Source organism: Pholcus phalangioides, unplaced genomic scaffold (assembly GCF_987345545.1).
Source record: "Pholcus phalangioides strain wild (caught in Gottingen) unplaced genomic scaffold, Ppha-v1.0 ptg000015l_1, whole genome shotgun sequence".
NCBI classification, from domain to species: domain Eukaryota; kingdom Metazoa; phylum Arthropoda; class Arachnida; order Araneae; family Pholcidae; genus Pholcus; species Pholcus phalangioides.
Window position 1 is genome coordinate 117,639,840 of NW_028301608.1, and position 24,443 is coordinate 117,664,282.

The window sequence follows — 24,443 nt, forward strand, 5'->3', positions numbered from 1 at the left end:
TAATGAACTTGTTGAAACAAAGTGAACGCATGGGAAATACTAAAATAATGTTTATATGCACAAAATGAATGTGAAACGTTAGGGTAAATGAAGGAAAGGCTAAAATGAAGTAAATAAACTTGGCGAAACGAGATGTGTTAATATAATACACTGGGGGCTAAAATGAAATTGAAACAAAGTGGGACGCATGCGAAATACTGGAAATAATGTTTATATTCACAAAAGAAGTATGAAATCATAAATGAATATTTAATTGTTCATGAACGTAGATTGTAGTGAAATTATAATTTCCTATTTTTGTGTGAAATTGAAACAGAAAAAAAAAAAAGAAGTTGGCATTTCTCGTTTCTTTGCATCGCTGACTTTCAGTAGCTAACTAGGAATGATGTATGTCGTGTCTAGTGGCGTAATGGTTACGACGACGGACACGAATCTTGAGCCTAGTGTTTATGAAAGTCATGGGTTCGAATCTGCATTTGGTTATTATAATGAAATAAATTAATGTAATGATTGTAGTATTGTAATGATAATGAAATAAATTGTATGTAAAATATATAAATGTAATGAATAAATGTAAAATACATATTGTATGTAAAATAAATAAATCGCAAAGGGAATCTACTGTTCGAATCTGCATTTGGCTATGATAATTAATTGTTATTTATTATAATAATTACAAATTGTTATCGTATGATAATTTACCTTTCAAAAGTATCGTATCGGCACAGAATTTTTTTTGCTAAAAAATTATTGTAGCAGTTTATAACGTAATCGTGTTAATTGTAACAGATGACTGTGTCGTTGTGGCCTAATGGATAAGACGCTGGACTCAAGAGAATATATTCGGAGGCAGATAATGATATTTTAAATATTGTTGCGCCGAACATATCACGTGGTATATCTATTGTGTGGTAGAAAGTATTGTTGCGAAGCTATACCTTACCTGGGGAACCCCTCGCGGGGGCGCCGCGGGCGGAAAAATAAGGGGGTTTTATTTGAATTTTCATTCCGGTTCCACGCGAGCATGGGTTCGAATCCCACCCAAGACAGTTTCTTCTTTTTTTTTTCCCCCATCCATCACATTTTTCTTTCGCAGAAATTTCATTGATTTTATATATATATATATATATATATATATGCATGCTCGAATAGCTTATTTATTTATGTTTTTTTTTTTCCAGGGATAAATTCACAAGGATTGTTGGTTTCTTCTTCATGAAAGGTAAGCACTCCTAACGTTACATTACACCTCATTATATTATTGCTATATTAAATTACCGTTATGTTAGGCAACAAGTCGTTTGCGACCAGGGTTAAACCTTCTTACTCGATTTATTGGCCCTCAAAAGGGCCTTTTTTTTTCCCCCCCACCCTGAACGAAAAGAAGTTACTTTGAACTGGTGTATTTGGTGACAGCTTTCGTTCCTTCAGACACTGCGTGCTTGGCGAGTTCTCCGGGGAGTAACAGCCGCACTGCAGTTTGGATTTCTCGACTGGTGATGGTGCTTCTCTTGTTGTAGTGGGCCAGTCGTGATGATTCCGCTGCAATTCTTTCAAAGATGTCATTTACGAAGGAGTTCATAATTGACATAGCCTTGCTAGATATCCCGGTGTCTGGGTGGACCTGCTTCAGAACCTTGTAGATGTAGATTGCGAAGCTCTCCTTCCTTCGCTTCTTCCTTTTTTTCTTGTCTCCAGCACGGACAGCCTTCTGGGCCTTTCCGGCTTTCTTCACAGCTTTTCCTGAAGGTTGTGGCGGCATTTTACCTGCAAAAAATTACGAAAATGTGTTAAAAAATTTTGAAATTTTTTCATAACGAAAGGATTTCAAGTTTACTCCACAAGTGAAGTTTCTCATTTGTGATTTTCCGCAACCCAATCTCAAATATAAACAATGGGGGAAGGGAATTCGTATTGTTCACCAGTAGATGGCAGCACTGAGCAGAGTCATATATCAACTTCGCCTTCGGGAACTGAATTACCTAAGAAATTGAATTTGTTCCCCCCCCCCCGCTTCCTTTCCAAACCCCCCCCCCCCCCCCCCCCCCACACACACACACACACAGATTTCAAAATTCAATCGCTTGTGGAAAATGTTATGTATTGGATTATCCGATTAAACATAATTATCAAATAAATAAAAAAAGAGGATTTATATGATGATGCCAACAGTATCTCGCAGTGCTAAGTAGAATCGTATATGAATCACTGATTTATTTGAAATAAATTTAATTTTTCTTTAATTTGAATATTTTGAAATTAAATCTTATTAAAGAAATTTGCCATGGATTGTGGGATTAGAAGAAATTACTGAAAGGAAAAAAAATTCCAACAGTAGATGGCAGCACTAAGCAGAGCCATATAGGCCCATATCACTGGCCGTATAGTATATTAATTTGTTTAATTTTCTTTTATTCCCTCTCTTCTTCCCCCCCCCCCCCCACATACACATATTTTTAAATTAAATTATTGGAAAATTATGTTACTTACCGATTTAAAAAAAGAAAGAAAAGTGATGCCAACAGCACGCGGTGTTCCCAGGTGGTCACCCTCCCAAGTACTAACCGCGCCCGATGCTGCTTAACTTCGGTGATCGGACGAGAACCGGTGTTTTCAGCATGGTATGGCCGTTGGCGATACATAATGCTCTTTTCACACTTCTTAAGTGATCATAAAATCTATTCAAAGGAGCCCGTCCATTTCCGCTGCTTTGTTCCTTTCTTCCCGTGGGAGTTGGGGCACAGATGGTGTCACATCACACTGGTACTCTAATTGATGACATCACAAAGGAGGCTCTTTCATCTGCCGAAAGCGCAGACGCACAAGCTGGTTGACGGACATGTGAGGAATTCCGCCTAAGGGCCCTTCTACAATTTTTCTTTTTTGCGCAAAATGTTTAAGACATTCTCTAGTTTCCGCCGAAAATGTTGTTTTCTTTTTCCAGTTCAATCTGTACTCTTACAGTAGGCATCGATTCCGCCAACTTTCAGTGCTGCTGCGATAATTTTCTGGAGGGGGGGGGGAAGAAATAACGGTTCCCCCCCCCCCTCCTGTCAAAGGGGGGGGATAAATCAAGTCTTTTATCGACCAATCGAATAACGCCTCGTCGGCGGACCAATGCCCGTTAGACAGCGGTGACGTCAGCTCCGCGCTTTCGAGACAGAGATCGTGATTATTGTCGATTTCCTTTCATTTCTGCTTCAGATTTCGCAAATTCAACATGTCTGGTCGAGGCAAGGGAGGAAAAGGTTTGGGCAAAGGAGGAGCGAAGAGACATCGTAAAGTTCTTCGCGATAACATCCAGGGCATTACGAAACCCGCCATCCGTCGTTTGGCTCGTCGTGGTGGTGTGAAACGTATATCCGGTCTCATTTACGAAGAGACCCGTGGAGTTCTCAAAGTTTTCCTCGAGAACGTTATCAGGGATGCTGTCACTTACACCGAGCACGCCAAGAGGAAAACCGTCACCGCCATGGACGTGGTCTATGCGCTGAAGAGACAAGGCAGAACCCTGTACGGTTTCGGCGGTTAAAAACAGCATATGCGGTTTTCATAGAAGACGCGGAGGAGAAAAAAAAAAAGGCCCTTCTCAGGGCCAAAAAATATATGATAGGTTGAAACTGAGTCGCATAACTTTGTTAAATATGTTTAAAAAACTAAACTTAAAGGGTTGGTACTAAATATTTATTACAAAAAAAATATTGCTGTAATCGTACTTTCGTCAAAGGTCAAGTACTATACGGGCCCCCCCCCCCCCCCCAGAGCTGCGAGGTCTCGTCAGACCTCGTAAGGGGCTTTATGTTCTATATATATATATATATATATATATTTGTGTTCGCGCGCTTTAATAACAAAATCGCGTTGATTATTTATGTTATGTATTTATATATTATCATGATAACACGTATCATATATTTATATGCGAGTTCGGCACCTTCTCACAAACATTTCTTGGCTCTGAAAAGAGCCTTTTTTTTTTTTTCCTTCAAGCCTTGGGCTTACTCCCTCATTTTTTTGCTTTCTTTGCCGTCGTCTTTTTCGGAGTGGACTTTGCTTTTTTCGGCTTCGCCGCTTTCGGTTTCGATGGTTTGGCTGCTTTTTTCGGAGACTTGGTCTTCGGAGCAGATTTCTTGACCGTCGATTTCTTTGCGGGGGCTGCTTTCTTTTTCTCGGACTTCTGTTTGGGCTTTGCGGTCTTCTTGGGGGATTTGGGTTTTTTCGAAGCGCCTTCCTTCTTGGGTTTCTTCACCTGTTTGGCAGCGGCAGAGGGTTCCTTGCTCTTCTGCCCGGATGCGCTCAATTTGAAAGATCCGGTGGCACCCTTGCCCTTGGTCTGAACCAGGGCTCCGCTGACTACGGCGCTCTTCAGGTACTTCTTGATGAAGGGTGAAAGCTTGTCCACGTCCACCTTGTACTGGGCACCGATGTGCTTCTTGATGGCCTGCAGTGAAGATCCGCCCCGTTCTTTAAGACTGGTGATGGCACTGTTCACCATTTCCGATACTTTCGGATGAGAGGGAGCAGCTTTCGGTTTCTTGCTGCCAGCTTTCGCCCCCTTTTTCTTCGGGGTCGAGGCGGCTGGCGCGGCAGATTGAGCTGGTTGTGCACCTTCGGACATGTTCGCTTGCACTCACGTAACGAAATGATCAGTAATTTCTCGTTTTTTTGCAGTAGATTCCCTTTGCGCTTCGTTTCAGCCAATCGCGTTTCTCGGTTTCGAAATCGACCAATCGCGGCGTAGTCGTCCGTTACACTTTGAATTTGGCGCTTCTGTCATTGTGGAAAAATTGAGGAGAAACATTTATCGTCTTGCTCTCAACGCGTTCAGACGTTTCTTTCATCGATACGCAGACATGGCTAGGACCAAGCAGACTGCCCGAAAGAGTACCGGAGGCAAGGCCCCCAGGAAACAGCTCGCGACCAAGGCTGCTCGTAAGAGTGCCCCGGCGACGGGGGGAGTGAAGAAGCCCCATCGTTACAGGCCCGGTACCGTGGCCCTCAGAGAGATCCGTCGTTACCAGAAGTCGACGGAATTGCTCATTAGGAAATTGCCCTTCCAGCGCCTCGTCCGTGAGATCGCCCAGGACTTCAAGACCGATTTGCGCTTCCAGAGCTCTGCTGTCATGGCTTTGCAGGAGGCCAGCGAGGCCTATCTCGTCGGTCTGTTCGAAGATACCAACTTGTGCGCTATCCACGCCAAGAGAGTTACCATCATGCCCAAAGACATTCAGCTTGCACGTAGGATCCGGGGTGAACGAGCTTAAGTCGTGAAGGAGGAGTAGGAAAAAAAAAACGGCCCTTCTAAGGGCCAACACATGCAAAGAGGTGCGCCTTTTCATTCGCATTGCCACACACGAGTTGAAATAGTTTTTTTTAATCCATACATGAAATTTTTCTGATTGATTAGAAAAGAAAGTTAGGACAAGCCACGTATGTTTTTTTTTTTTGTTTTTTGTTTTGCGCGCAGCGCTGAGAGAAATGTGACGCTGTATTTTATTACTATTGTGCCTCACCCAACCCAGACTTCTAGACTCGCCGGATTCGAATAGAGTTGCTTTGTTTACTGGGGGGTCACTTTTATGGTCTGGGCGTGGCTATCCCCAGCGGACAATGCGATTGTGTTTCGGAACCAGTCTCTAATTTCCCCGGGGGACATTGAGGCGACTGTGTTATTATTATTAAACAATGCGATTTAGCGTGACCTCTTTGCGTGATTTATTGGCCCTGATAAGGGCCTTTTTTTTTTTTTCTTCCTCTCTCGCTTGACTTAAGCTTTCTTTTCGGTTTTCTTGGGCAAGAGAACTGCCTGGATGTTGGGCAGCACTCCTCCCTGAGCTATGGTCACTCCGGACAAGAGCTTGTTCAACTCTTCGTCGTTCCTGATCGCCAGCTGCAGATGTCTGGGAATGATCCTGGTTTTCTTGTTGTCTCGCGCTGCATTTCCTGCCAATTCGAGAACTTCGGCGGCCAGGTATTCCAGGACGGCGGCCAGGTATACCGGAGCTCCGGCACCTACCCTCTCGGCGTAGTTGCCTTTTCGAAGGAGACGGTGGATACGGCCGACGGGAAATTGTAGACCGGCACGGCTAGACCTGGTCTTGCTCTTCCCCTTCACTTTTCCTCCTTTTCCACGTCCAGACATGTTTAATTTTTCCTAAAAAATGATCGGAATCGCGCTTCGCGCTTTTTTTTTGGCGCCGCCAATATCAGCCTGAGAGCTCTGCCTTCCTTGTTTTCCTTTCAGCCAATAGTGCCCCTTTTTGGCGTTTTCGCGATCCGCGTTCGTCGTAGTTGTAGACGAGAAACGCCTTCGTAGTTTTGAACCGAATAATAATCGATAAAACTAAAAGGTTCCGCTGACTATATGACCCGCATTTCCTTCTCCCTCCCCGTATTAACGGTTTCTCTTCTCTTTCCCCCCCCCCCCCCCATACATTTCTTCGTTTTTAAATGAAACTTATTTCTTTTTTTCCTTTTGTTATTAGAGGTGGTGTTTGTTTAGCACTACTGCATGTATGGCATGTCTCTTTCGTCGTTGAAGTTAAAGATTACTGACGTCCCGTATACGGGACAGAAAAGTTTTCTAATTTTCAAGGAAATAAATTATTTTATTCATATTTAGCATTCGGTTCTATACTTATTTTTTGCTTAATGGGCTGAACTTCCAAGAAAAAACGAGTTTAAAGGCGGCACAAAGCACAGATATTCTAATATGATGCTGGTATGCACAAAGAGCTGAAAGGTAATGAACTTGTTGAAACAAAGTGAACGCATGGGAAATACTAAAATAATGTTTATATGCACAAAATGAATGTGAAACGTTAGGGTAAATGAAGGAAAGGCTAAAATGAAGTAAATAAACTTGGCGAAACGAGATGTGTTAATATAATACACTGGGGGCTAAAATGAAATTGAAACAAAGTGGGACGCATGCGAAATACTGGAAATAATGTTTATATTCACAAAAGAAGTATGAAATCATAAATGAATATTTAATTGTTCATGAACGTAGATTGTAGTGAAATTATAATTTCCTATTTTTGTGTGAAATTGAAACAGAAAAAAAAAAAAGAAGTTGGCATTTCTCGTTTCTTTGCATCGCTGACTTTCAGTAGCTAACTAGGAATGATGTATGTCGTGTCTAGTGGCGTAATGGTTACGACGACGGACACGAATCTTGAGCCTAGTGTTTATGAAAGTCATGGGTTCGAATCTGCATTTGGTTATTATAATGAAATAAATTAATGTAATGATTGTAGTATTGTAATGATAATGAAATAAATTGTATGTAAAATATATAAATGTAATGAATAAATGTAAAATACATATTGTATGTAAAATAAATAAATCGCAAAGGGAATCTACTGTTCGAATCTGCATTTGGCTATGATAATTAATTGTTATTTATTATAATAATTACAAATTGTTATCGTATGATAATTTACCTTTCAAAAGTATCGTATCGGCACAGAATTTTTTTTGCTAAAAAATTATTGTAGCAGTTTATAACGTAATCGTGTTAATTGTAACAGATGACTGTGTCGTTGTGGCCTAATGGATAAGACGCTGGACTCAAGAGAATATATTCGGAGGCAGATAATGATATTTTAAATATTGTTGCGCCGAACATATCACGTGGTATATCTATTGTGTGGTAGAAAGTATTGTTGCGAAGCTATACCTTACCTGGGGAACCCCTCGCGGGGGCGCCGCGGGCGGAAAAATAAGGGGGTTTTATTTGAATTTTCATTCCGGTTCCACGCGAGCATGGGTTCGAATCCCACCCAAGACAGTTTCTTCTTTTTTTTTTCCCCCATCCATCACATTTTTCTTTCGCAGAAATTTCATTGATTTTATATATATATATATATATATATATATGCATGCTCGAATAGCTTATTTATTTATGTTTTTTTTTTTCCAGGGATAAATTCACAAGGATTGTTGGTTTCTTCTTCATGAAAGGTAAGCACTCCTAACGTTACATTACACCTCATTATATTATTGCTATATTAAATTACCGTTATGTTAGGCAACAAGTCGTTTGCGACCAGGGTTAAACCTTCTTACTCGATTTATTGGCCCTCAAAAGGGCCTTTTTTTTTCCCCCCCACCCTGAACGAAAAGAAGTTACTTTGAACTGGTGTATTTGGTGACAGCTTTCGTTCCTTCAGACACTGCGTGCTTGGCGAGTTCTCCGGGGAGTAACAGCCGCACTGCAGTTTGGATTTCTCGACTGGTGATGGTGCTTCTCTTGTTGTAGTGGGCCAGTCGTGATGATTCCGCTGCAATTCTTTCAAAGATGTCATTTACGAAGGAGTTCATAATTGACATAGCCTTGCTAGATATCCCGGTGTCTGGGTGGACCTGCTTCAGAACCTTGTAGATGTAGATTGCGAAGCTCTCCTTCCTTCGCTTCTTCCTTTTTTTCTTGTCTCCAGCACGGACAGCCTTCTGGGCCTTTCCGGCTTTCTTCACAGCTTTTCCTGAAGGTTGTGGCGGCATTTTACCTGCAAAAAATTACGAAAATGTGTTAAAAACCAGACCAGACCAGAATAGAAATTTTTAGCTGATTCCCATCCTATATGGACGACTGTCAGCATACAAATTGGCCAGGAAGGCCTATGAAGAGTGAAAGAATGAAAAAGCTTAAGGGGAGAAGAAGAAAGAGAAAAAGAAATACATCAGCTGGTCGTCAATGGTCAGACTATACAAATTTAAGCCAGAGTTATTTTTTTTTTTTTTTTTTTTTTTATGCCACCACAACCAACAGTCCTTATGCAGAAACACCAAGAACAGAACACCATAGAAAGCTTCACTCGTAAACGTCCTATCTATACAGGGGGAAAAAAGGGGAAAAAAAACACTGCATGGGGGACGCAGCGCAAAAACCTCAATATACGTTTTGAAGATGTAATTTTCCATAACAACCTATTATGTACCTTTCATAACAAACTTATTACTGAACCTTCCAGTTAATGGTAGTTCTAATACATAACTGACTGTAAGTTAGTAATTCGCCAACATCATTTCAACTCCATGAGGGTTTACAGTCAAAAAACCAGATGGGCACATTCAAATAATGCCACTACTACTCCAATTGTTCAAGATCAAAAGTATACAGTGAGATATATACATACATAAGAGTTCTATTCAGTAAGTGCTCAAAATTTAAGAATTATGTACAAACACAAGATTCAACTTCTAATGAAAACACTATAAAATTTCAACTACCGTTATATATATACAAATGGTATCAACATTTTCATATATACAATTATCAGCTATAGATTATTCCAATTTAAATGGAATATCTGCTGTGGTCTCCTATATTTCCCTATGGCTTGTACATCATAGTCCACTATGTCAGCAAGGTGTTGGTATGTTGACTCTCTCATTCTGTCAAACTGATCTTTGTTTAGAGTTTGTATATAGTCAAATATATGTGGAATATTCAAGTCATTTCTAATATTAAAACCTCTGATGAACCATGGGGCATTAGTGAATCTTCTAAGAATTTTATTTTGAACAGTTTGTAAGTTTTTAATATTCATCTTGCAAGCATGGGCCCAAGCAGGGGATGCATAAAGTAGGGTAGGTCTGAGTATTGATTTAAAGAGGATGATTTTGTTATGCAATGTCAGTTTGGCCTGTGGAAACGTGATTTTGTTTAACATGCCCATTACTCCATTAGTCTTATTTTTGATAAATTCAATATGTGAAGAAAATGAAAGATTTTTGTTTAGTGTACATCCCAGATACTTAACCTGATTTACTGGTCTTAAAAACTGGTCACCAATTTGGATAAGTTGTCTGGGAAGTTTACGTCGTCGCGTAAACCACATGAATTTGCACTTGGCAGCATTCAATTTGATAGCAGATTTATCACACCAGTATTCGATGTGATCCAGAGTATCCTGTAAATTTTCCACTGCTTGTGATGCACTTCTGCTGCTGCACAACACCGCACAGTCGTCTGCAAATAACGCAATTGTTCCATTCGGCGGAGCTGGTATATCATTGATATATAAGAGGAACAATTGCGGGCCCAAAACACTACCCTGTGGCACAGAGGCTCGGATATTTTTAATATCTGAAAGAGTATCTTGTATCTTAACCTGAAAAGTCCTATCCAAAAGGTAATTATAAAAGAAAATTATAAAATATGGTGGGAAGTCAAGGTGAATTAGCTTGGCAAGTAAAGTGACATGGTCGCAACGGTCAAAGGCCTTTGAGATATCGAGGAACGCAGAAGCAACATGGTCAAAATTATTAAATGCATTTGTGATAAATTCAGACACTCTTAACAGCTGAGTAACACATGAATGTTGGGACCTGAACCCATGCTGCTCAGGTCTTATGACGTTGTTTGTGTCAATATACTGTAATAGCCTGGGTGCCACAATTCTTTCGAATAATTTGCTAAGATTACTAAGAAGACTAATTGGTCTATAATTTACTGCCAGTATAGGATCTGTACTAGGTTTATGTATTGCCCTGATTATTGATTTCTTCCAGGGGGAAGGAAAATAATTGTTCTGTAAGGCAGAATTAAAAATATTCCTAATCGATTCTACAATATTTTCTGGTAAACACTTTAAAGCTTTATTGCTAATTCCATCAATACCAGCTGCTTTTTTAATATCCAGATGTTTGATAATGTCCCTAATTTCATTTGTTGAGGTTAGTTCCATGTGACCTTGTGGGGAATTTGCAGCATTATATAGATAAGAGGCCACCCTGTGTCTCAGTCTTTGGTATGTGTTTAATGGTTGATTGGTATTCCTGGTGAACTGATTTTCATACACTTCTGCAAAAGTGTCAGCTATCTCTTGATCAGTAAAAACCAGATTCCCAGCTGTTGTCTGAATTTTATTAAGTCTTGTGTTTTTGGGTTTACAGATTCTCCAAGCTTTCCAGAGACCTCCATTTTCTGCTGTTGCATTACCAATGAAATCTGAAAATCTTTCATTGACATGATTTGCGACCTCTTTTTTGATTTCTTTCTGTAATCTGTTTAGTATAATTTTATCCAAATTGCCCCTGTACATTTGCCATTTTTTTCTAACTCTATTTTTGTGTTGGATTTTTTCAAGAATTTCTTTTGGTAATCCAAAATTGTTTTTGGAACTTCGCTTAACTGTTGTTACTTCTTTTATTGTATTATTAATTACCGTAGTAACATGATTAACTGCTTGGTCAATATCTAAAGCACTTGGATCATTAAATTCAATGACCGGTAATTCCTCTAAAATATTAGTGTACTGAGCCCAGTCAATTTGATTCCAGATTAACTTTTTCCTTGGAATCAAGAAATCTATTGTAAGGAAAAGTGGATTATGAGGTGATGAAAGCAATGGCTTGACATGCATATTAATATTGTGTAAAAAGTTCTTAGCAATTCCAAAATCTATAACATCCGGAAACCCAAAATTTTGAGGAGGATGGTGTGTAGGCTCCGGTGAAGATATAACCTCCAAAAAATTATCCAGGCAGAATTTCCTCAATATCCTACCCTGTCTGTTTGTTGTTCTGGAGTGGAAAAGAGAAGATTTACAGTTCCAATCTCCTATTGCTAAGACAGGTAAAGTAGTGTTAAAAATCTCTTTTAAGAGATCCATATCTAAATTGTTATTCGGGGGCTTGTAAATTGCACAGAATCTCATAGCCACTCTGTTTACATATATGGTGGCGGCTACTGCTTCAATATTGTGAGAGTCAGAGAGTGCATAATGCTGAAAAGGGATATTATTCCTAATAAACAAGGCAACTCCTCCCCCCCTATTATGAAGTCTATCCCTTCTTATACATTGATAACCATTAATTTCGTATTTATTGCTAGGCAATAACCATGTTTCATTTATCAATGCTATATCAATTTGATAATCAAAAAGAGTTTGTTTAAAAATTTCTTTTGTACTTCCTCTTAAGCTATTTGCATTCCAGGCCATTAGGGTTAATGGCCTGGGGGGGGCATTAATTAATTGAGCTATTGTTAGGCTGTTCAAGAATTTGAATCAGAGATGCAATAATCAGTTTAGCCTTATCAGAGTCAATTTTAGCTGACTCAAGTATGTTCACAACTTTATCTATGACCATAGTACCTTCGTTACCAGTATTTTGCGTTTTGTCTTCAAATGTCTTAGCACCAAAATTTACATTTTTTTGATTATTTTCATTCTGCACTCTCATGCTTTCCTCAGAGCTGTGCACAATTCCTTCCTCTGTTACTTCAACACCACTCATGTCAAGTTCCTCAGTGTGTGTAATGATATCATGCATTACATCACGATGTAAGATTTTTTGTAGCTCCTCCTTCCACTCGTCAGTAGTTCTGTGAGTTTTCCCAATACCCAGAGGATGAGGACCCTCGTGTAAAACATTGTGTAACTCCTCCTGTTTACGTAGTAATTCCAGTTTTTCCTCTACTGTACTCACTTGTGTAGACGGAGGAAAACTAATTTGATTTGTATCCAGTCCCTGTTTAGATCTTACAAAAAGTGAATTTGATCCTATATTGAAATTGTCTTCATCTTGTCCAACTAAGGTTGGGAATTCATCAAGAATAGGTGTTTTAATACCAGCTGGTATTAAGGGTAAAAAAGTACGTGTGTTCCTATTTATAACTCCAGGTCTGGCACTGCAACCTGAAAATCTAGCCGTATGACTTCCCCCACAGAAAAAACACTTCAGATATTTCTTATCACCTTTAACAGCACAACTTCTAGTCTCATGATTACCTGAACAGAACGAACATACAGGCAGATTTTTGCAAAAATATGAACTATGCCCCATCCGCATACAGTTCCTACATTGGAGAGGCACCTGGTTACCCCTATACCGTTCGATACTGATCGGGATATCACCTATGTTTTTTACATTTGCAAACTTCTTATTTTCAATCGTCACCTCTACTAAGAATAACGGTAGTACTCTACCAGACGAATAATTCTTCATATTAACTACCTTCACAGTGGAATACCCCTGTTTAGACAGATCATCTGATATCTCCTGAGGTTTAATGTTCGCAGGCAGACCCCTTATTACAAATTTGATGGTTCGATTACCTTTAGTTTGATAAGTATGATATTTATATTTTTTTTCGTCAAAAATTTTTGTGACAGTACGGTGATCTTTCTCCGAAAAAACCTGAAAGGTCATTTTGTCACCTGTTGGCTTCTGTTGAGGAGGAAATTCACATTTTGCTTTAATTTCACTGAAATCCTGTAACCAGTTGTTACCCCAATCAGAGAGTATTATTGGGGGAATGTTACTCTTTTTCCTGTTTTTTGTTACCGTAATGAAGCCTTCATTATCATCATTACAACCATCAGTGTCTGAATTTGGACTGGGAGTCCTAACTTGAGAGTTCTGTAAGTGTTGTGTATTGTGCAGTGTGTTGTCACTTGATTTTTTCATTTTTTTACTAAGAATAACCGAAAATCCATCATTGCTATCAGCAATTTCATCACATCTGTCATTACCATCTGATCTTTCATCGTTAATTGTTTTTTCGTCTAATTTCTTTTGTACAGGAGTGCTATGTGAGTCATTTCCACTGTCCGATTGTTCGGCTAACACATGCCCAACATCATTATCCTCTGAAACATCTGAAGTATTCTCCAGTAACAATTTAGAGGGAGACAACACCGAATTATTATTAGATATGTTATCAGTTGACATATCTATATTATCATTCATTGAAAAATTTAGTGTACTATTCTGTATATCTAATATAGGAAGTGTATATTCACTAGAGTCAATTTGGCCCATTTGCAAGTTTGGGCTCTCAGGCGGGGGTGAATCTGATGACACAGTAGATGAACTACTGACCGTAGAACCCGATGAACAGGTGTCGCATGTATCACTACTAGAACACGACGAAGTAACCGAGTCGTACTCTATTTTGTTACGTAAGACCTTTTTCTTACTCTTACCTGCCCTCTTGGGGGGGCTAATCCCAGAATATTGATCATCCCCCTGATCAAAACAATTATCAGGACTATCTCCCTTTTTGGAAACTTCTTCCTCAGAATTCCTCTTTTTCCCATTTTTCTTTTTACCCTTATCTTTCTTATGCCTTGCCCTCATTTCACAAGAGGGAGTGGTAGGGATTTCACTAAGTTTCGGAATTACCGACTTAAATCTAAGCTTGCTACTATGAATGCATGTACTAGCATTGACCTCTTCAAAAAAAGCATGAGATATTTTTAATACTTTTTCATGCAGAATTTCCTCCTCTTTAGGAGAGGATTCCAACAAGACAACATATACAGCAAATACATCCTCAAGCTTACGTGCTATAGCACATTCGTCATTGATATTCAGGGAATTACCCTCTTCATAACTGATTTTCAACCAATTAAATACAATTCTTTCAAATTCCTCTTTCTTATTAGGAGAATCATGAAAATCCTCAGCCAGAGAGCACAGTTCTCTGACAACATGAATGTTCCCCACATTTGCAAAAGGACAAATCAGACCCATTGAGCACTTACTACAAGAATAGAACTCACCTGGATAGATCCAACACGAAAATCTGAAAAGGAAAAACACAAGGGAAAAGGGGCAGACGTAAACACTGGGGAAATCACAGGGATAACACAAAACGGCTGTACTGAAGCACTGACACTTGAACACACTGATTCCCGTTGAGAAAGCTTCGCCATCAAAAGATATCTTTGTTGACAGCAAGCTGATACATTATCCACATGAGATCCAAGCAGGACACCCAAACACCGTAGAATCTGACGATTCGCTGCTTCTCCGTAGATTCTGACAATTCGCTGCTTTTCCGTAGATTCTCGTTATACTACTAACGCTGAAGAGCTCCGAAAAATGCGACCATTTGTCACGACGACCCAAGGAGTTGTGAGTTAAAAAATTTTGAAATTTTTTCATAACGAAAGGATTTCAAGTTTACTCCACAAGTGAAGTTTCTCATTTGTGATTTTCCGCAACCCAATCTCAAATATAAACAATGGGGGAAGGGAATTCGTATTGTTCACCAGTAGATGGCAGCACTGAGCAGAGTCATATATCAACTTCGCCTTCGGGAACTGAATTACCTAAGAAATTGAATTTGTTCCCCCCCCCCCCGCTTCCTTTCCAAACCCCCCCCCCCCCCCACACACACACACACACAGATTTCAAAATTCAATCGCTTGTGGAAAATGTTATGTATTGGATTATCCGATTAAACATAATTATCAAATAAATAAAAAAAGAGGATTTATATGATGATGCCAACAGTATCTCGCAGTGCTAAGTAGAATCGTATATGAATCACTGATTTATTTGAAATAAATTTAATTTTTCTTTAATTTGAATATTTTGAAATTAAATCTTATTAAAGAAATTTGCCATGGATTGTGGGATTAGAAGAAATTACTGAAAGGAAAAAAAATTCCAACAGTAGATGGCAGCACTAAGCAGAGCCATATAGGCCCATATCACTGGCCGTATAGTATATTAATTTGTTTAATTTTCTTTTATTCCCTCTCTTCTTCCCCCCCCCCCCCCACATACACATATTTTTAAATTAAATTATTGGAAAATTATGTTACTTACCGATTTAAAAAAAGAAAGAAAAGTGATGCCAACAGCACGCGGTGTTCCCAGGTGGTCACCCTCCCAAGTACTAACCGCGCCCGATGCTGCTTAACTTCGGTGATCGGACGAGAACCGGTGTTTTCAGCATGGTATGGCCGTTGGCGATACATAATGCTCTTTTCACACTTCTTAAGTGATCATAAAATCTATTCAAAGGAGCCCGTCCATTTCCGCTGCTTTGTTCCTTTCTTCCCGTGGGAGTTGGGGCACAGATGGTGTCACATCACACTGGTACTCTAATTGATGACATCACAAAGGAGGCTCTTTCATCTGCCGAAAGCGCAGACGCACAAGCTGGTTGACGGACATGTGAGGAATTCCGCCTAAGGGCCCTTCTACAATTTTTCTTTTTTGCGCAAAATGTTTAAGACATTCTCTAGTTTCCGCCGAAAATGTTGTTTTCTTTTTCCAGTTCAATCTGTACTCTTACAGTAGGCATCGATTCCGCCAACTTTCAGTGCTGCTGCGATAATTTTCTGGAGGGGGGGGGGAAGAAATAACGGTTCCCCCCCCCCCTCCTGTCAAAGGGGGGGGATAAATCAAGTCTTTTATCGACCAATCGAATAACGCCTCGTCGGCGGACCAATGCCCGTTAGACAGCGGTGACGTCAGCTCCGCGCTTTCGAGACAGAGATCGTGATTATTGTCGATTTCCTTTCATTTCTGCTTCAGATTTCGCAAATTCAACATGTCTGGTCGAGGCAAGGGAGGAAAAGGTTTGGGCAAAGGAGGAGCGAAGAGACATCGTAAAGTTCTTCGCGATAACATCCAGGGCATTACGAAACCCGCCATCCGTCGTTTGGCTCGTCGTGGTGGTGTGAAACGTATATCCGGTCTCATTTACGAAGAGACCCGTGGAGTTCTCAAAGTTTTCCTCGAGAACGTTATCAGGGATGCTGTCACTTACACCGAGCACGCCAAGAGGAAAACCGTCACCGCCATGGACGTGGTCTATGCGCTGAAGAGACAAGGCAGAACCCTGTACGGTTTCGGCGGTTAAAAACAGCATATGCGGTTTTCATAGAAGACGCGGAGGAGAAAAAAAAAAAGGCCCTTCTCAGGGCCAAAAAATATATGATAGGTTGAAACTGAGTCGCATAACTTTGTTAAATATGTTTAAAAAACTAAACTTAAAGGGTTGGTACTAAATATTTATTACAAAAAAAATATTGCTGTAATCGTACTTTCGTCAAAGGTCAAGTACTATACGGGCCCCCCCCCCCCCCCCAGAGCTGCGAGGTCTCGTCAGACCTCGTAAGGGGCTTTATGTTCTATATATATATATATATATATATATTTGTGTTCGCGCGCTTTAATAACAAAATCGCGTTGATTATTTATGTTATGTATTTATATATTATCATGATAACACGTATCATATATTTATATGCGAGTTCGGCACCTTCTCACAAACATTTCTTGGCTCTGAAAAGAGCCTTTTTTTTTTTTTCCTTCAAGCCTTGGGCTTACTCCCTCATTTTTTTGCTTTCTTTGCCGTCGTCTTTTTCGGAGTGGACTTTGCTTTTTTCGGCTTCGCCGCTTTCGGTTTCGATGGTTTGGCTGCTTTTTTCGGAGACTTGGTCTTCGGAGCAGATTTCTTGACCGTCGATTTCTTTGCGGGGGCTGCTTTCTTTTTCTCGGACTTCTGTTTGGGCTTTGCGGTCTTCTTGGGGGATTTGGGTTTTTTCGAAGCGCCTTCCTTCTTGGGTTTCTTCACCTGTTTGGCAGCGGCAGAGGGTTCCTTGCTCTTCTGCCCGGATGCGCTCAATTTGAAAGATCCGGTGGCACCCTTGCCCTTGGTCTGAACCAGGGCTCCGCTGACTACGGCGCTCTTCAGGTACTTCTTGATGAAGGGTGAAAGCTTGTCCACGTCCACCTTGTACTGGGCACCGATGTGCTTCTTGATGGCCTGCAGTGAAGATCCGCCCCGTTCTTTAAGACTGGTGATGGCACTGTTCACCATTTCCGATACTTTCGGATGAGAGGGAGCAGCTTTCGGTTTCTTGCTGCCAGCTTTCGCCCCCTTTTTCTTCGGGGTCGAGGCGGCTGGCGCGGCAGATTGAGCTGGTTGTGCACCTTCGGACATGTTCGCTTGCACTCACGTAACGAAATGATCAGTAATTTCTCGTTTTTTTGCAGTAGATTCCCTTTGCGCTTCGTTTCAGCCAATCGCGTTTCTCGGTTTCGAAATCGACCAATCGCGGCGTAGTCGTCCGTTACACTTTGAATTTGGCGCTTCTGTCATTGTGGAAAAATTGAGGAGAAACATTTATCGTCTTGCTCTCAACGCGTTCAGACGTTTCTTTCATCGATACGCAGACATGGCTAGGACCAAGCAGACTGCCCGAAAGAGTACCGGAGGCAAGGCCCCCAGGAAACAGCTCGCGACCAAGGCTGCTCGTAAGAGTGCCCCGGCGACGGGGGGAGTGAAGAAGCCCCATCGTTACAGGCCCGGTACCGTGGCCCTCAGAGAGATCCGTCGTTACCAGAAGTCGACGGAATTGCTCATTAGGAAATTGCCCTTCCAGCGCCTCGTCCGTGAGATCGCCCAGGACTTCAAGACCGATTTGCGCTTCCAGAGCTCTGCTGTCATGGCTTTGCAGGAGGCCAGCGAGGCCTATCTCGTCGGTCTGTTCGAAGATACCAACTTGTGCGCTATCCACGCCAAGAGAGTTACCATCATGCCCAAAGACATTCAGCTTGCACGTAGGATCCGGGGTGAACGAGCTTAAGTCGTGAAGGAGGAGTAGGAAAAAAAAAACGGCCCTTCTAAGGGCCAACACATGCAAAGAGGTGCGCCTTTTCATTCGCATTGCCACACACGAGTTGAAATAGTTTTTTTTAATCCATACATGAAATTTTTCTGATTGATTAGAAAAGAAAGTTAGGACAAGCCACGTATGTTTTTTTTTTTTGTTTTTTGTTTTGCGCGCAGCGCTGAGAGAAATGTGACGCTGTATTTTATTACTATTGTGCCTCACCCAACCCAGACTTCTAGACTCGCCGGATTCGAATAGAGTTGCTTTGTTTACTGGGGGGTCACTTTTATGGTCTGGGCGTGGCTATCCCCAGCGGACAATGCGATTGTGTTTCGGAACCAGTCTCTAATTTCCCCGGGGGACATTGAGGCGACTGTGTTATTATTATTAAACAATGCGATTTAGCGTGACCTCTTTGCGTGATTTATTGGCCCTGATAAGGGCCTTTTTTTTTTTTTCTTCCTCTCTCGCTTGACTTAAGCTTTCTTTTCGGTTTTCTTGGGCAAGAGAACTGCCTGGATGTTGGGCAGCACTCCTCCCTGAGCTATGGTCACTCCGGACAAGAGCTTGTTCAACTCTTCGTCGTTCCTGATCGCCAGCTGCAGATGTCTGGGAATGATCCTGGTTTTCTTGTTGTCTCGCGCTGCATTTCCTGCCAATTCGAGAACTTCGGCGGCCAGGTATTCCAGGACGGCGGCCAGGTATACCGGAGCTCCGGCACCTACCCTCTCGGCGTAGTTGCCTTTTCGAAGGAGACGGTGGATACGGCCGACGGGAAATTGTAGACCGGCACGGCTAGACCTGGTCTTGCTCTTCCCCTTCACTTTTCCTCCTTTTCCACGTCCAGACATGTTTAATTTTTCCTAAAAAATGATCGGAATCGCGCTTCGCGCTTTTTTTTTGGCGCCGCCAATATCAGCCTGAGAGCTCTGCCTTCCTTGTTTTCCTTTCAGCCAATAGTGCCCCTTTTTGGCGTTTTCGCGATCCGCGTTCGTCGTAGTTGTAGACGAGAAACGCCTTCGTAGTTTTGAACCGAATAATAATCGATAAAACTAAAAGGTTCCGCTGACTATATGACCCGCATTTCCTTCTCCCTCCCCGTATTAACGGTTTCTCTTCTCTTTCCCCCCCCCCCCCCCATACATTTCTTCGTTTTTAAATGAAACTTATTTCTTTTTTTCCTTTTGTTATTAGAGGTGGTGTTTGTTTAGCACTACTGCATGTATGGCATGTCTCTTTCGTCGTTGAAGTTAAAGATTACTGACGTCCCGTATACGGGACAGAAAAGTTTTCTAATTTTCAAGGAAATAAATTATTTTATTCATATTTAGCATTCGGTTCTATACTTATTTTTTGCTTAATGGGCTGAACTTCCAAGAAAAAACGAGTTTAAAGGCGGCACAAAGCACAGATATTCTAATATGATGCTGGTATGCACAAAGAGCTGAAAGGTAATGAACTTGTTGAAACAAAGTGAACGCATGGGAAATACTAAAATAATGTTTATATGCACAAAATGAATGTGAAACGTTAGGGTAAATGAAGGAAAGGCTAAAATGAAGTAAATAAACTTGGCGAAACGAGATGTGTTAATATAATACACTGGGGGCTAAAATGAAATTGAAACAAAGTGGGACGCATGCGAAATACTGGAAATAATGTTTATATTCACAAAAGAAGTATGAAATCATAAATGAATATTTAATTGTTCATGAACGTAGATTGTAGTGAAATTATAATTTCCTATTTTTGTGTGAAATTGAAACAGAAAAAAAAAAAAGAAGTTGGCATTTCTCGTTTCTTTGCATCGCTGACTTTCAGTAGCTAACTAGGAATGATGTATGTCGTGTCTAGTGGCGTAATGGTTACGACGACGGACACGAATCTTGAGCCTAGTGTTTATGAAAGTCATGGGTTCGAATCTGCATTTGGTTATTATAATGAAATAAATTAATGTAATGATTGTAGTATTGTAATGATAATGAAATAAATTGTATGTAAAATATATAAATGTAATGAATAAATGTAAAATACATATTGTATGTAAAATAAATAAATCGCAAAGGGAATCTACTGTTCGAATCTGCATTTGGCTATGATAATTAATTGTTATTTATTATAATAATTACAAATTGTTATCGTATGATAATTTACCTTTCAAAAGTATCGTATCGGCACAGAATTTTTTTTGCTAAAAAATTATTGTAGCAGTTTATAACGTAATCGTGTTAATTGTAACAGATGACTGTGTCGTTGTGGCCTAATGGATAAGACGCTGGACTCAAGAGAATATATTCGGAGGCAGATAATGATATTTTAAATATTGTTGCGCCGAACATATCACGTGGTATATCTATTGTGTGGTAGAAAGTATTGTTGCGAAGCTATACCTTACCTGGGGAACCCCTCGCGGGGGCGCCGCGGGCGGAAAAATAAGGGGGTTTTATTTGAATTTTCATTCCGGTTCCACGCGAGCATGGGTTCGAATCCCACCCAAGACAGTTTCTTCTTTTTTTTTTCCCCCATCCATCACATTTTTCTTTCGCAGAAATTTCATTGATTTTATATATATATATATATATATATATATGCATGCTCGAATAGCTTATTTATTTATGTTTTTTTTTTTCCAGGGATAAATTCACAAGGATTGTTGGTTTCTTCTTCATGAAAGGTAAGCACTCCTAACGTTACATTACACCTCATTATATTATTGCTATATTAAATTACCGTTATGTTAGGCAACAAGTCGTTTGCGACCAGGGTTAAACCTTCTTACTCGATTTATTGGCCCTCAAAAGGGCCTTTTTTTTTCCCCCCCACCCTGAACGAAAAGAAGTTACTTTGAACTGGTGTATTTGGTGACAGCTTTCGTTCCTTCAGACACTGCGTGCTTGGCGAGTTCTCCGGGGAGTAACAGCCGCACTGCAGTTTGGATTTCTCGACTGGTGATGGTGCTTCTCTTGTTGTAGTGGGCCAGTCGTGATGATTCCGCTGCAATTCTTTCAAAGATGTCATTTACGAAGGAGTTCATAATTGACATAGCCTTGCTAGATATCCCGGTGTCTGGGTGGACCTGCTTCAGAACCTTGTAGATGTAGATTGCGAAGCTCTCCTTCCTTCGCTTCTTCCTTTTTTTCTTGTCTCCAGCACGGACAGCCTTCTGGGCCTTTCCGGCTTTCTTCACAGCTTTTCCTGAAGGTTGTGGCGGCATTTTACCTGCAAAAAATTACGAAAATGTGTTAAAAAATTTTGAAATTTTTTCATAACGAAAGGATTTCAAGTTTACTCCACAAGTGAAGTTTCTCATTTGTGATTTTCCGCAACCCAATCTCAAATATAAACAATGGGGGAAGGGAATTCGTATTGTTCACCAGTAGATGGCAGCACTGAGCAGAGTCATATATCAACTTCGCCTTCGGGAACTGAATTACCTAAGAAATTGAATTTGTTCCCCCCCCCCCGCTTCCTTTCCAAACCCCCCCCCCCCCCCCCCCCCCACACACACACACACACAGATTTCAAAATTCAATCGCTTGTGGAAAATGTTATGTATTGGATTATCCGATTAAACATAATTATCAAATAAATAAAAAAAGAGGATTTATATGATGATGCCAACAGTATCTCGCAGTGCTAAGTAGAATCGTATATGAATCACTGATTTATTTGAAATAAATTTAATTTTTCTTTAATTTGAATATTTTGAAATTAAATCTTATTAAAGAAATTTGCCATGGATTGTGGGATTAGAAGAAATTACTGAAAGGAAAAAAAATTCCAACAGTAGATGGCAGCACTAAGCAGAGCCATATAGGCCCATATCACTGGCCGTATAGTATATTAATTTGTTTAATTTTCTTTTATTCCCTCTCTTCTTCCCCCCCCCCCCCCACATACACATATTTTTAAATTAAATTATTGGAAAATTATGTTACTTACCGATTTAAAAAAAGAAAGAAAAGTGATGCCAACAGCACGCGGTGTTCCCAGGTGGTCACCCTCCCAAGTACTAACCGCGCCCGATGCTGCTTAACTTCGGTGATCGGACGAGAACCGGTGTTTTCAGCATGGTATGGCCGTTGGCGATACATAATGCTCTTTTCACACTTCTTAAGTGATCATAAAATCTATTCAAAGGAGCCCGTCCATTTCCGCTGCTTTGTTCCTTTCTTCCCGTGGGAGTTGGGGCACAGATGGTGTCACATCACACTGGTACTCTAATTGATGACATCACAAAGGAGGCTCTTTCATCTGCCGAAAGCGCAGACGCACAAGCTGGTTGACGGACATGTGAGGAATTCCGCCTAAGGGCCCTTCTACAATTTTTCTTTTTTGCGCAAAATGTTTAAGACATTCTCTAGTTTCCGCCGAAAATGTTGTTTTCTTTTTCCAGTTCAATCTGTACTCTTACAGTAGGCATCGATTCCGCCAACTTTCAGTGCTGCTGCGATAATTTTCTGGAGGGGGGGGGGAAGAAATAACGGTTCCCCCCCCCCCTCCTGTCAAAGGGGGGGGATAAATCAAGTCTTTTATCGACCAATCGAATAACGCCTCGTCGGCGGACCAATGCCCGTTAGACAGCGGTGACGTCAGCTCCGCGCTTTCGAGACAGAGATCGTGATTATTGTCGATTTCCTTTCATTTCTGCTTCAGATTTCGCAAATTCAACATGTCTGGTCGAGGCAAGGGAGGAAAAGGTTTGGGCAAAGGAGGAGCGAAGAGACATCGTAAAGTTCTTCGCGATAACATCCAGGGCATTACGAAACCCGCCATCCGTCGTTTGGCTCGTCGTGGTGGTGTGAAACGTATATCCGGTCTCATTTACGAAGAGACCCGTGGAGTTCTCAAAGTTTTCCTCGAGAACGTTATCAGGGATGCTGTCACTTACACCGAGCACGCCAAGAGGAAAACCGTCACCGCCATGGACGTGGTCTATGCGCTGAAGAGACAAGGCAGAACCCTGTACGGTTTCGGCGGTTAAAAACAGCATATGCGGTTTTCATAGAAGACGCGGAGGAGAAAAAAAAAAAGGCCCTTCTCAGGGCCAAAAAATATATGATAGGTTGAAACTGAGTCGCATAACTTTGTTAAATATGTTTAAAAAACTAAACTTAAAGGGTTGGTACTAAATATTTATTACAAAAAAAATATTGCTGTAATCGTACTTTCGTCAAAGGTCAAGTACTATACGGGCCCCCCCCCCCCCCCCAGAGCTGCGAGGTCTCGTCAGACCTCGTAAGGGGCTTTATGTTCTATATATATATATATATATATATATTTGTGTTCGCGCGCTTTAATAACAAAATCGCGTTGATTATTTATGTTATGTATTTATATATTATCATGATAACACGTATCATATATTTATATGCGAGTTCGGCACCTTCTCACAAACATTTCTTGGCTCTGAAAAGAGCCTTTTTTTTTTTTTCCTTCAAGCCTTGGGCTTACTCCCTCATTTTTTTGCTTTCTTTGCCGTCGTCTTTTTCGGAGTGGACTTTGCTTTTTTCGGCTTCGCCGCTTTCGGTTTCGATGGTTTGGCTGCTTTTTTCGGAGACTTGGTCTTCGGAGCAGATTTCTTGACCGTCGATTTCTTTGCGGGGGCTGCTTTCTTTTTCTCGGACTTCTGTTTGGGCTTTGCGGTCTTCTTGGGGGATTTGGGTTTTTTCGAAGCGCCTTCCTTCTTGGGTTTCTTCACCTGTTTGGCAGCGGCAGAGGGTTCCTTGCTCTTCTGCCCGGATGCGCTCAATTTGAAAGATCCGGTGGCACCCTTGCCCTTGGTCTGAACCAGGGCTCCGCTGACTACGGCGCTCTTCAGGTACTTCTTGATGAAGGGTGAAAGCTTGTCCACGTCCACCTTGTACTGGGCACCGATGTGCTTCTTGATGGCCTGCAGTGAAGATCCGCCCCGTTCTTTAAGACTGGTGATGGCACTGTTCACCATTTCCGATACTTTCGGATGAGAGGGAGCAGCTTTCGGTTTCTTGCTGCCAGCTTTCGCCCCCTTTTTCTTCGGGGTCGAGGCGGCTGGCGCGGCAGATTGAGCTGGTTGTGCACCTTCGGACATGT

General features: G+C 41.0%; 10 protein-coding genes, 3 non-coding genes and 3 pseudogenes across 13 annotated transcripts; 5 read left to right on the forward strand and 11 right to left on the reverse strand.

The window, feature by feature from the left end:
* Positions 1-1,387: 1,387 nt before the first annotated feature.
* LOC149077730 (histone H2B) lies at positions 1,388-1,762 on the reverse strand. The gene has a single exon (XM_089242939.1). It carries the CDS (start codon positions 1,760-1,762, stop codon positions 1,388-1,390), a length of 375 nt encoding a protein of 124 aa, XP_089099065.1.
* Positions 1,763-2,516: 754 nt separating this feature from the next.
* Positions 2,517-2,635, reverse strand: LOC149077731 (5S ribosomal RNA). The gene has a single exon (XR_016194250.1). It is a non-coding gene; the product is annotated as a 5S ribosomal RNA (ribosomal RNA).
* A 585-nt stretch (positions 2,636-3,220) lies between these two features.
* Positions 3,221-3,532, forward strand: LOC149077732 (histone H4). Its single transcript, XM_089242940.1, has one exon. It carries the CDS (start codon positions 3,221-3,223, stop codon positions 3,530-3,532), a length of 312 nt encoding a protein of 103 aa, XP_089099066.1.
* A 474-nt stretch (positions 3,533-4,006) lies between these two features.
* Positions 4,007-4,618, reverse strand: LOC149077733 (histone H1-III pseudogene; annotated as a pseudogene).
* Positions 4,619-4,841: 223 nt separating this feature from the next.
* LOC149077734 (histone H3) lies at positions 4,842-5,283 on the forward strand. The gene has a single exon (XM_089242941.1). The coding sequence runs from the start codon at positions 4,854-4,856 to the stop codon at positions 5,262-5,264; it is 411 nt and encodes a 136-aa protein (XP_089099067.1). The 5' UTR covers positions 4,842-4,853; the 3' UTR covers positions 5,265-5,283.
* A 484-nt stretch (positions 5,284-5,767) lies between these two features.
* Positions 5,768-6,142, reverse strand: LOC149077735 (histone H2A). The gene has a single exon (XM_089242943.1). The coding sequence runs from the start codon at positions 6,140-6,142 to the stop codon at positions 5,768-5,770; it is 375 nt and encodes a 124-aa protein (XP_089099069.1).
* Positions 6,143-8,130: 1,988 nt separating this feature from the next.
* Positions 8,131-8,505, reverse strand: LOC149077736 (histone H2B). The gene has a single exon (XM_089242944.1). The coding sequence runs from the start codon at positions 8,503-8,505 to the stop codon at positions 8,131-8,133; it is 375 nt and encodes a 124-aa protein (XP_089099070.1).
* Positions 8,506-15,596: 7,091 nt separating this feature from the next.
* On the reverse strand, positions 15,597-15,715 carry LOC149077737 (5S ribosomal RNA). Its single transcript, XR_016194251.1, has one exon. It is a non-coding gene; the product is annotated as a 5S ribosomal RNA (ribosomal RNA).
* A 585-nt stretch (positions 15,716-16,300) lies between these two features.
* On the forward strand, positions 16,301-16,612 carry LOC149077738 (histone H4). The gene has a single exon (XM_089242946.1). The coding sequence runs from the start codon at positions 16,301-16,303 to the stop codon at positions 16,610-16,612; it is 312 nt and encodes a 103-aa protein (XP_089099072.1).
* A 474-nt stretch (positions 16,613-17,086) lies between these two features.
* Positions 17,087-17,698, reverse strand: LOC149077739 (histone H1-III pseudogene; annotated as a pseudogene).
* Positions 17,699-17,921: 223 nt separating this feature from the next.
* LOC149077740 (histone H3) lies at positions 17,922-18,363 on the forward strand. Its single transcript, XM_089242948.1, has one exon. It carries the CDS (start codon positions 17,934-17,936, stop codon positions 18,342-18,344), a length of 411 nt encoding a protein of 136 aa, XP_089099074.1. The 5' UTR covers positions 17,922-17,933; the 3' UTR covers positions 18,345-18,363.
* Positions 18,364-18,847: 484 nt separating this feature from the next.
* On the reverse strand, positions 18,848-19,222 carry LOC149077741 (histone H2A). Its single transcript, XM_089242949.1, has one exon. The coding sequence runs from the start codon at positions 19,220-19,222 to the stop codon at positions 18,848-18,850; it is 375 nt and encodes a 124-aa protein (XP_089099075.1).
* A 1,988-nt stretch (positions 19,223-21,210) lies between these two features.
* LOC149077742 (histone H2B) lies at positions 21,211-21,585 on the reverse strand. The gene has a single exon (XM_089242950.1). The coding sequence runs from the start codon at positions 21,583-21,585 to the stop codon at positions 21,211-21,213; it is 375 nt and encodes a 124-aa protein (XP_089099076.1).
* A 754-nt stretch (positions 21,586-22,339) lies between these two features.
* LOC149077743 (5S ribosomal RNA) lies at positions 22,340-22,458 on the reverse strand. Its single transcript, XR_016194252.1, has one exon. It is a non-coding gene; the product is annotated as a 5S ribosomal RNA (ribosomal RNA).
* Positions 22,459-23,043: 585 nt separating this feature from the next.
* On the forward strand, positions 23,044-23,355 carry LOC149077744 (histone H4). Its single transcript, XM_089242951.1, has one exon. It carries the CDS (start codon positions 23,044-23,046, stop codon positions 23,353-23,355), a length of 312 nt encoding a protein of 103 aa, XP_089099077.1.
* A 474-nt stretch (positions 23,356-23,829) lies between these two features.
* LOC149077745 (histone H1-III pseudogene) lies at positions 23,830-24,441 on the reverse strand (annotated as a pseudogene).
* Between the last annotated feature and the right edge of the window lie 2 nt (positions 24,442-24,443).

Bases quoted from the DNA above. Each gene is read 5' to 3' on its own strand.
- LOC149077730 (XM_089242939.1), bottom strand. From the start codon at position 1,762: ATGCCGCCACAACCTTCAGGAAAAGCTGTGAAGAAAGCCGGAAAGGCC.
- LOC149077732 (XM_089242940.1), top strand. From the start codon at position 3,221: ATGTCTGGTCGAGGCAAGGGAGGAAAAGGTTTGGGCAAAGGAGGAGCG.
- LOC149077734 (XM_089242941.1), top strand. From the start codon at position 4,854: ATGGCTAGGACCAAGCAGACTGCCCGAAAGAGTACCGGAGGCAAGGCC.
- LOC149077735 (XM_089242943.1), bottom strand. From the start codon at position 6,142: ATGTCTGGACGTGGAAAAGGAGGAAAAGTGAAGGGGAAGAGCAAGACC.
- LOC149077736 (XM_089242944.1), bottom strand. From the start codon at position 8,505: ATGCCGCCACAACCTTCAGGAAAAGCTGTGAAGAAAGCCGGAAAGGCC.
- LOC149077738 (XM_089242946.1), top strand. From the start codon at position 16,301: ATGTCTGGTCGAGGCAAGGGAGGAAAAGGTTTGGGCAAAGGAGGAGCG.
- LOC149077740 (XM_089242948.1), top strand. From the start codon at position 17,934: ATGGCTAGGACCAAGCAGACTGCCCGAAAGAGTACCGGAGGCAAGGCC.
- LOC149077741 (XM_089242949.1), bottom strand. From the start codon at position 19,222: ATGTCTGGACGTGGAAAAGGAGGAAAAGTGAAGGGGAAGAGCAAGACC.
- LOC149077742 (XM_089242950.1), bottom strand. From the start codon at position 21,585: ATGCCGCCACAACCTTCAGGAAAAGCTGTGAAGAAAGCCGGAAAGGCC.
- LOC149077744 (XM_089242951.1), top strand. From the start codon at position 23,044: ATGTCTGGTCGAGGCAAGGGAGGAAAAGGTTTGGGCAAAGGAGGAGCG.